This window comes from Nuphar pumila, chromosome 5 (genome assembly GCF_984573655.1).
Source record: "Nuphar pumila chromosome 5, dmNupPumi1.hap1.1, whole genome shotgun sequence".
In the NCBI taxonomy this organism is placed as follows: Eukaryota; Viridiplantae; Streptophyta; class Magnoliopsida; order Nymphaeales; family Nymphaeaceae; genus Nuphar; species Nuphar pumila.
The window spans coordinates 137329319-137345469 of record NC_143253.1 but is presented as its reverse complement, the minus strand read 5'-3'; the positions used below and the strand labels follow the sequence as shown (position 1 = coordinate 137345469).

General features: G+C 38.7%; 1 protein-coding gene across 2 annotated transcripts; it reads right to left on the bottom strand.

Moving 5' to 3' along the window:
- Positions 1 to 991: 991 nt before the first annotated feature.
- On the bottom strand, positions 992 to 15550 carry LOC149838959 (serine/threonine-protein kinase STY13-like). 2 transcript variants are annotated; one of them, XM_090006898.1, is made up of 7 exons: positions 15186 to 15550; positions 14908 to 15040; positions 10937 to 11132; positions 2029 to 2153; positions 1794 to 1952; positions 1493 to 1709; positions 992 to 1359 (listed from the first exon to the last, which is right to left on the bottom strand). In XM_090006898.1, exons 1-7 carry the CDS (start codon positions 15431 to 15433, stop codon positions 1280 to 1282), a joined length of 1158 nt encoding a protein of 385 aa, XP_089863024.1. In that variant the 5' UTR covers positions 15434 to 15550; the 3' UTR covers positions 992 to 1279. The 2 variants fall into 2 exon arrangements, with proteins under 2 accessions (XP_089863024.1, XP_089863023.1); XM_090006897.1 differs by having other exon boundaries at positions 992 to 1709.
- Positions 15551 to 16151: the final 601 nt, after the last annotated feature.

The window sequence follows — 16151 nt, the reverse complement described above, 5'->3', positions numbered from 1 at the left end:
CCTTCAGATCCAGACCCAGGTCTTAATTGAGTCTTCTTATTTATCACCGGACCCGTTGACACCCCTAAAACTGAGCACTCCTGTTTTTTTTTTTAAGTCATGCACATGGAGTTGAGATCAAAGGACTGGCCAAGTGCCATGGGTACGTGACACTAGCCAATCACATCACAGTATAAGTATAGAGTCCACAGCTACATAGTGCAGGCCCCACATAAAATTGCCTGTGTCAAATAGCCATGTCACTTAACCGCTCTCTGGCTCTCTGGATCCCTGCTCCATGTACATGTCGCTTGGATGAACGGGCCAGTTGACCCTGAATAGTTGGAAGCATGAATATAGCTGGGCCCACCACATCACATGCAGATGGGACATGATATATATATATATATAACAAGAGCCAGAATAAAGAAAAAATTCAATCACATTTTCAACATTTTAAACAATGGCAAAAGAGCCCACAAGACGCAACAGCAGTGCTTCAAATCAATCCATGGCACAGATCAACTAAAAATGCAGATAGATGGGCCTATGGCCTCCTTTGGATGATTCCCTTTTGCGAATTAGGAAGGGTGATTGAAGACCAGGAAACTAAAAGATCTGTTTCTACCCTACAATTGTGGACAAATCATTTCATTGCCTTTAGATGGGAAATAGGCACTTACAAAATCATATCAGAGCTGCAGATAACATCTAGGCAAAGTACTATTGCTTTTGTGAATAGGATACAGATATCATATCCAGAAAGGACAAACCTCCACATTGCACCCGAATATGTCGGACGTTATTTGTAAATAGTGCAACTAATGTTAAATCAATGAAAACAAAGGGGCTTAAATCCCAGCTCATTATCAAGAGTCAAGACCATTACCTATCATATGGCCAAGCTGCACATCAGTAAGCACAACCAAAATCAAAAGGACTAGTTTTTTATTCTCAGCCGAACCTCGGCTGCGCATTGTTGCCTCTGAGACTGGGCTTGCTTGGGAGAATATCAGGCAATAAGATAGCATGTTTGCTTTTAGTGAATTTACCTGCTTTCTTTCCCCTCTTTTTCTTTTATGGGTGACAAAGTCTGGTCATTACATATGTAACAGCAAAATCAGAGAGGCTAAAGCATGATACCATGTTAAAGCTTCAACCATGACAACTGGACTTGTATCCCTCGATCAAGCTTTTTCTTAACTTAAAAAAGAATCATCTTTAGTCTCACTTTCTCCTCTGTACACTGTGGTGTAATTATATTCACCGAAGACGGCCCAATGCTTTCTCTGGATCTTGTTCAGTAGCAAGCACAACCAGTACCTGACTCAACAACTGTGAAACCATATACTTTCGGCAGTTCATCCAGGCAAAATTTGGCTGTAACAAAAAAATTTGGAACCTTCAGGGTCCCCTGCTAGCTACGAAAAACACTCATTAAAGCACCCAAAAAACCGAGAGGGCCTCTGAATGCTATCGTTCTCTTGTGATTTGTCCATCAGATGGCGCGTACCAGGGGAGTCCGTAGGCACATAACTGCTCTGCCCAAGCTCCATGACGGGTGGAGGCATTGGAGGGGTGGTCTCCAAAGGAGGGAGAGTTGAGCGGAAGTTACATAGCATCTGGATGATCTGATGAAACTCTGGGCGACTGTTCGGATCCTCTGCCCAACAGCACTCCAAGATGGCAACAAGTTCTTTTGGGAGGTTTTCGACATCGGGCCTGACTTTCTACAGAAAAATCAAGAGTTGAAAATCAATAATGATGTCAAACAAACAAACAAAACAATGACTAGGAACTGGGGAGAACAGCACCTTGAATGCTGCAGCATATGCAGCCTGAAGGTTGGACATACCCTCAAAGGGTGAGCGATTGGTTAGCAATTCCCACAAAACTATAGAGAAACTATATACATCAACCTTATGATCATAATGCTTCTTATCCCCTCGACGAAGTGTGACAGTGCTGTACAGCTGCAAAGACGAATCTAAGGCAACTAAGCATTGTGTATGATGAAAGAGAAAAATGCTCCAACAAGACAAGAGGTACCTCAGGAGCCATCCATCGGTATGTACCAGTTTCAGCAGTCATCATTTCAGTCAATGTCTCTTCTCTCGCCAATCCAAAGTCAGCCAGCTTGACCTTTTTCTGGTCCTGGGTCAGAAGTAGATTATCTGAAGCAAATCGGAATCAGATGTCAGGTTGGAGGTGAAAAAAAAAAGGTGAAACAAGAACAGTCCTACAAGCACAACTAACAGACAAGGAAAGGAACGTAAAGCAGACAATGAATGTAAATATACCAGTTAAGCAGAAACATACAAAGGTTTTTAAATCCTTCACAACTGGAACATTAAACAAAGTGACAATAGGAACTATAACCCCAGGTCCCCAACAACATGACTTGAGATCTTTGAGACAAACACAGCACCTGCTATATTTGGTTTATGCAGCAGAATCTTTTAGGTCAGACTCAAACCATGGCATCATATGCGATTTATAGCAATATGTAGGATAATGTTTCAAAGGCAAGATGCCCATGTTTCCCACCTCAGTGACATCCTTCTACCAGGTGGACAAATGATCACCACCAAGGTCTACTACTCTCCCCAACATAGAACCCTGACATTAACCATGCAATAGACCAATTATCTTGCCCTTCCACCACATGGTCCCTTCTCCACATCGTGTGATACTACAAGCATTCTCTTGCACTACCATTTCGTCTATCTCGAATGCTTGCACTACCATTTCGTCTCTCTTGCCCCGTATGTCTTTGATCAATCCCACATCAACTTAGCCCATTTAATGAAAGCTTGATTAGTCTCTTATCCCAATTGCTGCCTTCTCTCCCCCGTCCAAATTCTCTTGTTTTTTAATCTCAGACTCATCCATACCTTGACAATTCAAACTTTATTTTTTGTCAGTATCATCCATGACTGAACACACCCTCCCACAAACCATAAAGATGCAGACTCATTTTACCTGAAATGCAATAGGAAAAACTGTAATCAGCATTTACCTTGGCTTCAAGGTCCCATGAAACGTGGTGGCTTTGTCCAGGTCAAAGGCTGGAGCTGAAGTCTTGGTCTCATTGGAAAAAAGTTGGGAGGAAAGTTTTCAATATTATACACCAGCATACTGTAGGCCAATCATACAAATGCCTGATCAAACTTTATCTTTTGTGGAGAAGTGAGACCCTCACCCTTCTCATGAGACACATTTCATTTTGACTAAGCTTACATAATGGAATATAGTGATATCAGCAAGGTATTCAGATAATTACTTGACTGAGATGTCTGGAGAAACAGTTCTTTGAGCTTTCCCCATCTCTCAGCTAAATGTTTTTCAAAAGCCGAAACTCTTTATAACCATCCCATGATGCTTTCTGTAGTTAATGCAGAATATTCATGATAATATTTTGGACCCTTTCGGATATTTCTATAGTAGAGATCAAGAGCAATTAGAATAAATCATGATGAAGCTGCACTACATTTTTCTGGTTCCACCTCTTTTGATTAATCTGAAAGAAAAGAAAATGGGATTTAAACCAGCCACCTCCCATTTAAAGGCAACATAATCCCCAACAATTACAGATATTTCCCTCTGAAGGATCTCCTCAAACATCATACGTCTTTTAAGACAGTGATAGTAGTTTCATTCTTATGTCAAGTCTTAAATTCTTCATTTTGAACTTGAAACTCCTACTAGTTCACCAAATAAACCCACATTATTACAAGTGCAAAACAAAGTTTTAACTATTTCCAGATCAATTATTGTGGAAAGGTTAGAACATGAGGCAAAGGGTATTCTCTTAGGTTGAACGTACCCGCCACTGATGGTGCTTCATGATAGAAGCGCACATCACATAGTTGTTTCATCATTTTCCGATCTCGATAACTTTCTTTGGCTCGTTGACTCTGGTGTTTTTTTATATGACCCCAAATATCAAAAGCTTATCCGAATGTCTTAAAAATAACTCAAGTGTGTTAAAAGTTTTCACAACTGATGGTACATCTCTTAAAATAGAAGGAATAGTGAATTTTGAAAAATTTCATAAAACAAATTTTTTTATTCCAGAAGTTAGATATATTCCTAAACTAAATCTAAATCTTTTATCTGTTTCTCAAATATCTGATTATGAGTGTAATATCTCTTTCTCTTCTCATGGTTGTTGGGTACAAGATCGTTAGTCAGGAAAGCAGATTGGAGAAGGCCATAGAGAATGAGGACTCTATTAAATGAATTTTTTTGAATTGCCTAAGAATGTTTTCTATTATGATGTTCAGAAACTAGAGTTGGATTTGTGGCACAAAAGACTTTGTCATCCTCATATGTGTAAAATCCAACATTTTTCAAGTTTAGAGAAATTTTGTAACTCTAAAAGTTTAAAAATTGTATCCTTGGCAAAATGAAAAGATTATCATTTCATGATAGAACTTTTGTTTTCCCTAGACCACTTGAATTAATACATTCGAATGTTTGGGGTCCTGCACCAGTCATTTCAAAAAGTGGATATGAATATTATATAATTTTTGTCGATGACTTTTCTAGGCATATTTGAATTTACTTCCTTAAGCATAAATATGAGGTTTTTTCACACTTTCAAACCTTTCATAAAATGGTTAAAAATAAATTTCAAAATGATATTTCCATTTTTCGCACTGATTGAGGGAGAGAATTTATGTCCAAAGAATTCAAAGACTATCTCAACTTATAAGGCATCACACATCAAAGATCTTGTCCACACACACCACAACAAAATTGATCTGGCCGAACGTAAACATCGACACATCATGGAAACTATATCACATGGGTGCGGGTGCGGGGATTCGGCACTTCCAAAAAACCCGAGTGCGGGGGTGCGGCAGGGGCAAAAATGTAAATATATATATATAGGGGGTCGGGGGTTCCCCGACGCTGGTTTTTCTGCTGACAGTTGCTGTCAGCAGCTGATAGATAGTTGTCTGTCAGCAGCTGACAGACAGCTGCTGTCAGCAGAATTTAAAAAAAAAAAATCGCAGCCCTGACAGAATCCTTGTGACATAGCATGGAAACCACTAGAACTTTATTAATAGCAAATCAAGTTCCAAAAGAATTTTGGGCAGAAGTTGCCCTAACTGCTACCTATCTTATTAATCAAATGCCATGTTCTTCTTTGAAAAATATAACTCCAATTGAAAAACTTATTAACTTATCTCCTGATTACTCTAGATTAAGAGTCTTTGGATGCAAGTGTTTTGTTTTCACCAACAAGAATAACAAACTCTCTCCCCGTGTGATTCCTTGTGCCTTCTTAGGATATGTTGATAATAAAAAAGGCTATAGGTATTTTGATTTTCAAAATGAAGAATTATATGTATTAAGAAATGTATCTGTTCTGAAAAAAGAAAGTTTCTTTGAATTTGAAAAACCCAAGGAAGTCACTGACTATTCATTTTTAATGGATTTGACTTCAAAATCTAATGAATGTGATCTTAAATGTGATTTTGACAATGATCAAAATACTATTGATTTTGAACATAATGTTGATAATGAAGATCAAACTCATAGGGACGTTAGTCAACAATATTCAAGACGTAGAGAATCAAATCTTCTATGTGCATTAGAAAAATATTTCGAAGTACCACCTAGAAGGTCATCCAGAAGTTCTAGACCTCCTAAAAAATTTGTGTCATACAAATCTTTCTCACCCACATAAAGGGCAATTATCGCATTAATACAATCATACGTAGAACCATCATCTTATTTTCAAGCCAAAAATCATATAGAATGGGTAGAAGCTATGAAGGCAGAGTTGGACGCATTAAAAAAGGCTAACACTTGAATTATTCAAGATATTCCTCAATTTGGTTTTATGCCTGGAAGATCAACTATGGAAGCTATACATCTTCTTAGACAACTTATTGAAAGATATAGAGAGAGGAACAAAGATTTGCATATGGTTTTTATTGATTTAGAGAAGGCATACGATAGAGTACCTAGGGACGTTCTCTGGTGGACAATGATGAAGAAAGGTGTTTCTCTCAAGTACATTAGTATAATTAAAGATATGTATGAAGGAGTAGTAACCAATGTCCGCACTTGTGGAGGGGTGACAACCAATTTCCCGATAACGGTTGGGTTACATCAAGGATCTGCTTTAAGCCTTTTCCTATTTGCAATAGTGATGGATGAGCTTACGAGATCAATTCAAGAAAATGTACCGTGGTGTATGTTGTTTGCTGATGATATTGTTTTGATTGATGAGTCTAGAGCTGGGGTTAATGCTAAGTTAGAATTATGGAGACAGACATTGGAAGCTAGAGGTTTTAAGTTGAGTAAGAGTAAGACTGAATATATGGAATGTCGGTTTAGTAAGCAACGAAGTAGTGATGGGAGTGTAGTGAAGCTTGGTGAGCAAGATATACCGGTGAATGATTATTTCAAATATTTGGGATCCATCATTCAAAAGTATGGAGAAATTGATGGAGATGTAAATCATAGGATAAAGGTTGGGTGGATGAAATGGAAAAGTGCTACTGGAGTGCTGTGCGATCGTAGAATGCCATTGCGGTTGAAGGGAAAGTTTTATAGGACTATTAGACCCGCTTTACTATATGGTACGTAATGTTGGGCTGCCAAGAGACATCATATTCAAAAAATGAGTGTAGCTGAGATGCGGATGCTTAGATGGATGTGTGGAAATACAATAAAAGATAAGATTCGGAACGAAGAGATACGTAAGAAGGTAGGTGTTGCACCCATTGAAAATAAGATGCGAGAGAATCGTTTACAGTGGTTTGGACATATTCGGCGAAGGCCTAATGATGCTCCAGTTAGAAGGTTGGAGAAATGGAAAAATATATTAGTTAAAAGAGGTCGGGGTAGGCCTAGGAAGACTTGGATGGAGATGATAGGAAAGGATATGAATGCTTTGAACCTCACCGAGGACATGGCGTTGGATAGAAATGATTGGAGGAAAAGGATTCATGTGGAAGACCCAAAATGAATTTCTTTTTTGGTTCATATCGCTGACCCCAATTGTTTTGGGATGAAGGCGTAGTTGTTGTTGTTGTTGTTGTATTCCTCTAGGTAAGAAACCTATAGGCTCTCAATGGGTTTACAAAGTCAAAACCAAGAGTGATGAACTCTTGAAATATATAAAGCTCGATTAGTGGCTTAAGGGTATGCCCAAGAGTATGATATCGATTATGAAGAAACTTTTGGCCCAATTGCTCGAATGACCACTATCAGAACATTAATAGCCCTAGCTTCCATTAGAAAATGACGCATATTTCAGATGGATGTCAAAAAAGCCTTTCTCAATGAAAATCTAGTTGAAGAAGTGTACATGGAAGCCCCACCTAGTATTAGTATCCCTAAGGGCAAAACTCTTTGTTTAGAAAAAGTTCTTTACAGTCTTAAATAGGCACCCAAAGCTTATTATGACAGGTTTAGTCATGTTATGCTTGATATTGGTTTTCAATCTTTTTTTACTAACACTGCTTTGTTTATTAAGAATTTTGATGTACAGATTATTGCAAGGTTTTAAAACTCACTGAGTCAACTCGGTGACTCGGCTCGGCCCTCCAACGAGTCAACCCAAGGCAAACTCGGTTTGCCAAGGCTCGGGCCTGACTCGGGTGAGTTCTGGGATGTTTGAAATTTGATTTTTTGGGTATTTCAGAATAAAAAAATGATACTGAGCTAATGGTATTATGGGAGTTTTGCTCAATCATCTTCAATTTTGCATAACCAAATCCCCTCAGCAATAGCATCTCCTACATTTAGATTGTAAAATTGTGTAATTCTTGTGGAAGAAAAACTAAGTACATCATTCTGAGTCTCTGACCAGTTTACTAAGTTTGATGATTCAAATCATATAAAGAACTGACCCTCATTAGTATAAGCATTAAGAATAAGATAAGATGACTAGTCTGAAAAGATAACTTAGAAATGCAAACTTGAGAATTAAATGCATGCCGACAATAGATATTATGCATAGAGTACCACTGGAAGATTGGCTTTAGGAGGTTTGTTTCTCCATTTCTTCCAATCACGAGCTACAACATCTATCATAATGCAACCTTTGATGTATCTTTTCACAACCTCCCTCCAAATCTTCAATGGTCTTCCTCCTTTCTTAGCTTTTCCACTAACATGGTATCATTAATGTTGTGACAAGTCTCTGTGGAACATGTTCAAACCATCCTAAGCAACAACCTTCTTTTTCTGTTATTGGCAGTACTCTTAAGTGTCTTCTAATACATTCATTTTTGTCCTTTGTTATTTTATACATTCATCCTACTATACACATCTCTATAACAGGAATTCTCTCAACACTGGGCACCATGTAAGAATGTTGGTATTACAACAATCTTGGAAACATTCTTGCAATCATAAAAGTGCTCGTCCATCACATAACACTCCACTAGCTTGTCAATATTTAATCAATTGAACTCATCTTACTAGTAATATCTTCATCAAGCCCACCATATTGCTGCATCATAGAGCCTGTATATGAGTTTATCATCTCTTGTTTACTGAAAAACATGGTTTGAGACAAATTATATATTGTTTTTCTTTTAATATCAAAAGTTAACAAAACCAGGTCCGAGTCATCAAGTTGACCCGCCGAGTCACGAGTCAATAAAGAACGAGTCGAGTCCCGAGTCACTGGGTTTTAAAACCTTGGATTATTGTTCTCCTTCTTTATGTGGATGACATGATCATCACCGGAGGCCACAAACAGAGAGTTGAAAACATCAAAAAAGCTCCTTAAAACTCATTTTGAAATGACTGATTTAGGTTTATTAAGATATTTCTTAGGCATTGAAGTTACTTATTCCCCTCATGGGTATTTGATATCTCAATCTAAATTTGCCTTTAATATTGTTTTCAGGTCTGGAATTACAAAAGTGAACACTCCGGAAGTTGTTAACATTAAAATGAGAATTGATGATGGAGAACTTCTTGATGATCTCACTCCTTATAGACAGTTTATCGAAGCAATTTCCTATCTTTCCATTACTAGACCAGATATAACACACGTTGTATACACAGCTAGCCAGTTTCAGCATGCTCCCACCTCTGTTCACATGGGAGCAGTTTTGTATATTATTATATACCTAAAGCCCTCTCTTTCACGAGGCCTCTTCTTGTCTGCTTCATTGTCATTATATTTAATTGCCTATACTAATGCTGACTAGGGAGGTGATCCCAATAATAGACACTCAACTACTGGTTTTTGTGTTTTTTTAGATGAATCCTTAATTTTATGGAGGTGCAAAAAACAGCAGAAAGACCCTCTCTCCTCCACCGAAGTTGAATATAGAATCATGACGACCACGACAATGAAAGTTGTTTAGCTCAGACGTCTACTAGCTAACATGGGAGTTGAAACAACATAAGCTTTAAGAATGTGTTGTAACAACAAAAGTGCGATCTATATTACCAGCAACCGGACATTTCATGATCGCACCAAACATATTGAGATGGACTGACACTATGTCAGAGAAGAATATCTACATGAAAACATTGATCTACCATATGTTACATTAAAATGTCAATTAGCAGACTTCTTCACCAAACCTCTTGTTGCTCCCAAATTTCACTTCCTCTTAAACAAACTTTCGCTCTCTGTACCGTGAGTTTGAGGGAGAGTGTTAAAATGTAACATATTTAATATATATAATAATAATATTATTATTATTATATTATTATATATATTTTTTATTTTACATTTCTTTCTCTTTTAATTTTATTTATTATCTAATTCATTTAGAACTAGATAATATAATCTAGTCAAGTCCCAACTAAGACTTGACTAGAATATAGTCGTTGGACTAGGTCCAACGACTCTCAAGGAGAGCTCTACACTCCTCTCCCTCTTGTATAAATAGGGGTCATCCTCCTTCATTGTAAATCAATGCTTTTTAAGCATTTCTTGTGAAGAAATAAAGATTTATTATTTTAGTGTTTCATTTTTACCCTTTTATGGGTTGTGATTGAGGTGTATCCAATAAACACTTCTTTGAAGGTTTCTCGTGCTTTTGTGGAAGACCACCATTTCATTACAACTACCAGTTCCTCCATGCTGGCTCCCCACAATCCTAATAAAAATACCTAGTTTTTTCTGACACCCATCCATCATACATCTCCCAGATGTAGGAACCAGAACAGGCAAGAAAAGGTTGTGTTGAAATATGTCATCAGATCATGTTACAAACTCACCAAAGGCTCACAAACTATTCAAGGATTCCAGCTGCATACATCACTGCACTTCCACTTGACACCCATCATGATGATAAACGGCTCGTCTCGCAGTAAAGATTCTCTTGACTTCGGTCGCTCCCATGGCTCTTGTTTGGTTTTTACATTTGCGATGAGTATCCAACCCAAAAGAAAAGAAAAAAAAAACTATGCAAAATTAGACAAAAGTATTAGGTGACACCTAGGTGTCAAGCATAGAACCCAACAGTTAAATTAATGTTTATTTTACAATTATAAAAAAAAAGTGCACAAGAACTTACTAAATCATGACAATTCTTTTCCCAACATCATCATTAAAAAAGTTAATACTTTCTTTTAAAGCACCTCTGGCAGGTGCTCACCTAGCACCCAGATGCAGGTTGCCTAGACATGCTTTTAACTACACAGGAATTTTCCTATGGATGCTTGTATGTTAAACTAGCACTGACAGGGTCACTTTTTTGTCTCAAACTGCTTCAGCTACAGAGAGTGTAAAAAGGCTCTACACATCCATGATCTATAGGTTAGACTCAATGACAGAATGACTTCTCCACCTCAAAGTTCATCAGCCGTAGACAGTGCAAACAGCTACTCACCCACGATATCTTAACACACACACACACACACATTTAAATATCTCACACAGATGCATATCATGGTGAAAATCTTTAAACATAAGGATTGGAAGACTAACATAGAAACACATGAAAATTCACTTATCTAGTACCAGGCTTCAGGTCACGGTGAATGATCCCATTTGCGTGCAAGCATTCCATTGCACGAGCAATGTCCAATGCAAAGCTGATTGAAAGAAGTAAATCTAAGCACCCCGGCCGCAAGGATCTCAAGTATTTTCGAAGTGAACCGCCAAGTAAAAGCTCTGTCACGATCACCATGTTTGTCTCAAAACAAGCACCGATAAACTGTTTCAAAGACAGTGAACAAAATCAGCAGTCCAAATTCAACATTGGAGTCCCTGACCCTCTGTTAACTTGCCTTCTTTAGGAAACTCAGTAAATAAAAAATAACTGATAGGAAGAGAGTACCATAGCATCAAACAACCATATCAATGTTTACAAGAAAACCAAAAAAAGTTCCATGCTCAAGATATATTTCCATTGATAAGTGACTTACACAAGAAGATTTTGTCTCCATTGAAGCTTTATTCTTAATAAATATTTCAAGGGTTCAATTATAACACATCTTTTTTCACAAAGATGAAAACCATGGATACACTTCATTGACAAACATAAATTGCAGAAATGCACAAAAATATATGGATGGAAATACCACAGGAAAGCACGGTAATGTGACAAATCTGGAGCCCTGCTGAATATGGGGTAAAAGAAGAACGAACATATGCTAAGGTTGTGGTAATAATTGCACATTATCCAGAATAGTAAAGCTTAGGTTAATATTTTGCACCATGTAGAGCAAAGATATCAGACACTGATAACAATACATTGGCATGGACTATATCATACTTAAAATATTTTTTCTCTGCCTTTCACACATCGGTAATGGCTAACATACAAAAAGAAAAAAAATCAGGAAAATTATCATTTTAGCCAGCATTTAAAAGATAATCACGTGTTCTAGTTACAAATTTTTGGTATCAACATTTTAAAACTTACCGTCGCCATCCATGCAGTTTGTTATTATATAAAAGGAAAGTTTAGTTTTCTTTGTTCATGTGTTCACTTAGCTGTGTACAAATGGCAACCAATATTTTTTATCTCAAATTCTCTTCCTCATAGTATCAAATATAAGGTATAGGAGAGCAACTTACTTTCTAGCAAGCATTAAATTGCTGATGTAACCAAGACAGTCCACTCATCTCATACCCATCAAAAATATGTTTGATAGGGCTCCCAGAATGTTAAAACTGGTTCATGCTAGATAGAACTTAATGAAAAACCTAAAGTGGAAAATGTTATCTTTAGGAGAACTCGAGAGGAATCAATCATCAGACTAACAGGGAGGAAACACCAGTCACCAAAAGGAACTTAGGTCCTTACAGCAAGAAGAAATACATATTCAAGATCTCAATATCTTAATAAACAGGTCAGATATTCAAATTACCCCTCTTGGTCTGGTTCTAGAGAGCAGTGGCCTAGATGGCAGAACGATCCTGATACTTGTTTTAGGTCATCATACTCATCGTTGCTCTTTGCCCAGAATTTGAGAGCATTAAAACTGCCATGTCCCATAAAACCACAAGTTCTGAGTTAAGTTTATCCCCTGCTAAATTGGCAACAGAAGGAACCAAAACTATTCTCTCAATACAGAACTTCTAGATTGAACTATTTTTGTCACAACATACCTCTCCCAAAGACAAGGAGATCACTGTAGAGTTCCTGGAATTGGGCTGGTTTAGCTACAATCAAAAGATTGGAAAACAGAGTTTGACGATAGGGGCAATGTGTGTGTATGTAAACGTGTGTATGATTCTATAGCAGGGGAGATTAGTGATGATCTTCTCAATATAATCTTACATTCTAATGCTACTTGATTTTGAAGTTTTTTTTACCTTGATTTTGGTCTCTTGCAGCAACAGATTGTTTTAGACATTCTCACCTTGATCTTCATCATATAGGACAATGGTGCAGCCGTGTCATATGTATTCAGCCTATTATAGTGGCCTATAGAATCCACATATTTGTCTTTCTCTTCCATTACTTGCTTGAAGATTAGGCTATGCTTTGACATTTTGCTAGATGACAGAGCCTTTTTTGGAACCATAATTGGATTTCACCTTTTTCTGCATTCTCTGGCATGCTGGAAATCTAAGATGCAAAAGCTTCTTCAATGATAAACAGCAAAAACAAAGAGATGAAACTATAGCTCAACCACTGGTTTACCACCACAATCACATAACAATTATTGACACAATGGTATTTGCTCTTCCCGCTGCACATCTACATTTTTTAAGTACCGACTTCTGGCACCACATGCAATGCGAGAAAAGTGATCAGACTGGAGAGAGTTTCACGGTTCACCACTTTATCAAGGTTTCTTTCTGACATGCACCCTTGCATGGACATTTTTTAGGAGCCAGGCAATCCCTGTATACCTGGACCTGGAGTCTAGGTCACACGGCTATTCCATTTTGACTCCTGCCCTGTATCTTTTTATAATGTAGTCATATCAGAAACTTCACAAAACATGGCCATATCCATGCATCTGCAGCTGTATTCATGTAATACATCCTGGAGTTTAATGCCCTAGGATTGTGATCACCCAGCATCCCTTGGCAAAGTTTCAACATATTGCTGAATATATACATGGAATTTCCATGTAGTACAATAGTACTCAATAGAGAGTAATATCCTTTCCATGCCATTCTTTTGTTGCTCTACCTGACGGTGGGTAAACTGTCACAAGGGGTACTCTATATCCCATCTTTTAGTAAAAACAATGCAGTTATGCTTTATTCACGTGTGCTAATAAGTTGTGGACAAATATTTATCTGCATTCACACAAATCTGGAGCTCCATCCTGCCCAGTATCATGGATCTTTGTCTCTTCTTGGCTTCGCTGCCGCCAAGGAAGAACCAGTATTTCTATGCCAAATTTCTTTTTCAACAAATATCCAAACCTAAGTTAGCAAAGCTAATTCTTCCAGAAGTCTACTCTCCTTAAAAAGAAAAAAGAAACTCCTCCAGCAAACTAAAAGTATGAATTAGGAATCATGGCTTCATCTGGCACACCCCTTTCCAATATGTGACGATGCCTTGGTTGGATATTCAGAAAGGATGTTGAACGCATACTTAAAAACGGAGTTGGCATGAGATACCAGATGCACTGAACCACAAACACTCGACCTATCAAAAGGTGATGCACGAACCATGAATGCATGAACCATGAAATCCAATCTTTGGAATCCGGTGCTCTCAAAGAAATCTTAACCATGTTAGAATATGATGGCAGTTTTTTCCTTCATGAGCTCAACTGAATTCTCGATAGCATTAATAACAAAAACATAGGAGAAAACAGGGGAAAGATTGAAAAATGCATTTGAATGAATAAAAACTATTATCAACAGGAAGATTGCAAAAACAACCGTCACAAGATTTTTCAGATATAGCCTATGACAGTCAGGACTCATCAAGAATTAAAACACACAAAAAATCCAACCAATCTTTATAGTAGAATAGCCAAACCAGGTGACCATTTTCTTCCCCCCAATAAGCACAAGCAGGCCAGTCTTTTACATAATTTAGCAAGACCACCAAGACTCAGGAATTCCAATCACGCAGGACATATATGAAAGGGAAGAAACTGCGTCCATTTAATATATATGAACAGACCAGCAGATAGCTTTGATTGACAAACACAACCATCAAAACCCATAATCATTGTTGAAAGTATGCAATCTCTAAGGTAAAATTCTGTACAACTAGAGCTCCATTCCCTACGCTACAGAAAATCGCTCTGGTTTCATATATATGAACAAGAGGAAGTAGCAGCAACCTTTAATTGACAAACACAAGAATCACATCCCGAAATTTTTCTTGAACACGTATGCAGTCTCTAAGCTAGAACCGTGTATAAACAAAGCTTCAAATGCTACAATTAAATGAAGAAACCAACGAGAGATTCCAATTCCGATTACCACAAACCGAAACCGATGCTCCTCCTGCAACAAACGGAGCAATTCGTACAGCGAAATAAAGGAAAGAGCAAACGAATTTATACCCTGACTAAGTTGTCATGCTGAACCCGTGAAAGCATCACAACCTCTCTCAGAAACCGCTCCCTCCGCCTCGCCGATTCCGCGGCCGTCCCGCCCGGCTGTATGATCTTCACGGCCACGCTCGCCGTCTTATACCTAAAAGAAAACAACCACCGATAAGAGAAAGGGAGATGAAAGGGGGAAGCAGAAAAAAGAGACGAGAGAATCAATAATAAAACTCTAAAGAAACCAAGAAGGATTAGGGCAAGCGAGGACTGGAGGGAGGGAAGAGCAGACTCACAGGCCCTCGTAGACCTTGGCGTGGCCTCCCTCGCCGATCTTGGGGCCGAGGTAGAGGAGGTTAGGCTCGACGAGCCACCGGTCGTCGATCCTGCAGTGGTCCCAGGCGAGATGCGGGCCGTGCTCCGACACGTCGTCGGCGAAGCCATCCCTCTCTCCGCTGCTCTCGGGGTTGACCCTAGAGAGGTTGACGGGATCCTTTCCGGCGGCCCTCCGGCGGCTCTCGTCTCTGTGCATCATAATCATCATCCCTCTTCCGACCACTCGTCATCCGCAAAGCAGAAACCCGCCGAACAACACTCTGACCATCATCATCATCATCTTCTTCTTCTTCAGAGAGAGAGAGAGAAAGAGAGACCGCGCGTGCTCTACAGTCCGCACGGAGTCTTTTTTTTTTTAAAGAGAGACGCGCAATTGGTTGACTAGAGAGATAGAGAGCAGCCTACCTACCAAAATTACCACTATGGCCTTGCACCCACTGCCACATCAAAACCCAGCCTTCGCTGCTCGGTCCGAGTGTGAGTCCAACATTGGTTGGCCCGGTCTTTATAGATTAGTAACCTGAGTTTGCTCAACCCTTCTTCCGTAGACTCGGTTGTTTTGACTCATATAAGCCTAGGCACAGGCACTTACTGGATCAAGTTTATTGCATTTCCTTAGCTCAACGATACCCAAACAAGTGCTCACAAAGGCTTCCCACACCTGGTTAGATGGATCGGTTCAAGTCTTTCAAGTTGAAGAACTTTGCGAGTTTCTCCGGGCATTTAGGTAAGGAAGTACCGTGGAGTTATGAACTGCGGACACAAAAACAAGATCAGGGTTAACGTGACACCCCTGGCGAGACATCTAAACCATAGTGATGATCTCTTTTGTTAATTAAAATAAAACCCGAACAAGCCACTAAGGAAACTGAAATGGTTGTAGGAAAGGGGGGAGTCGATTCAATCAACACGAAGCACGAAGGATT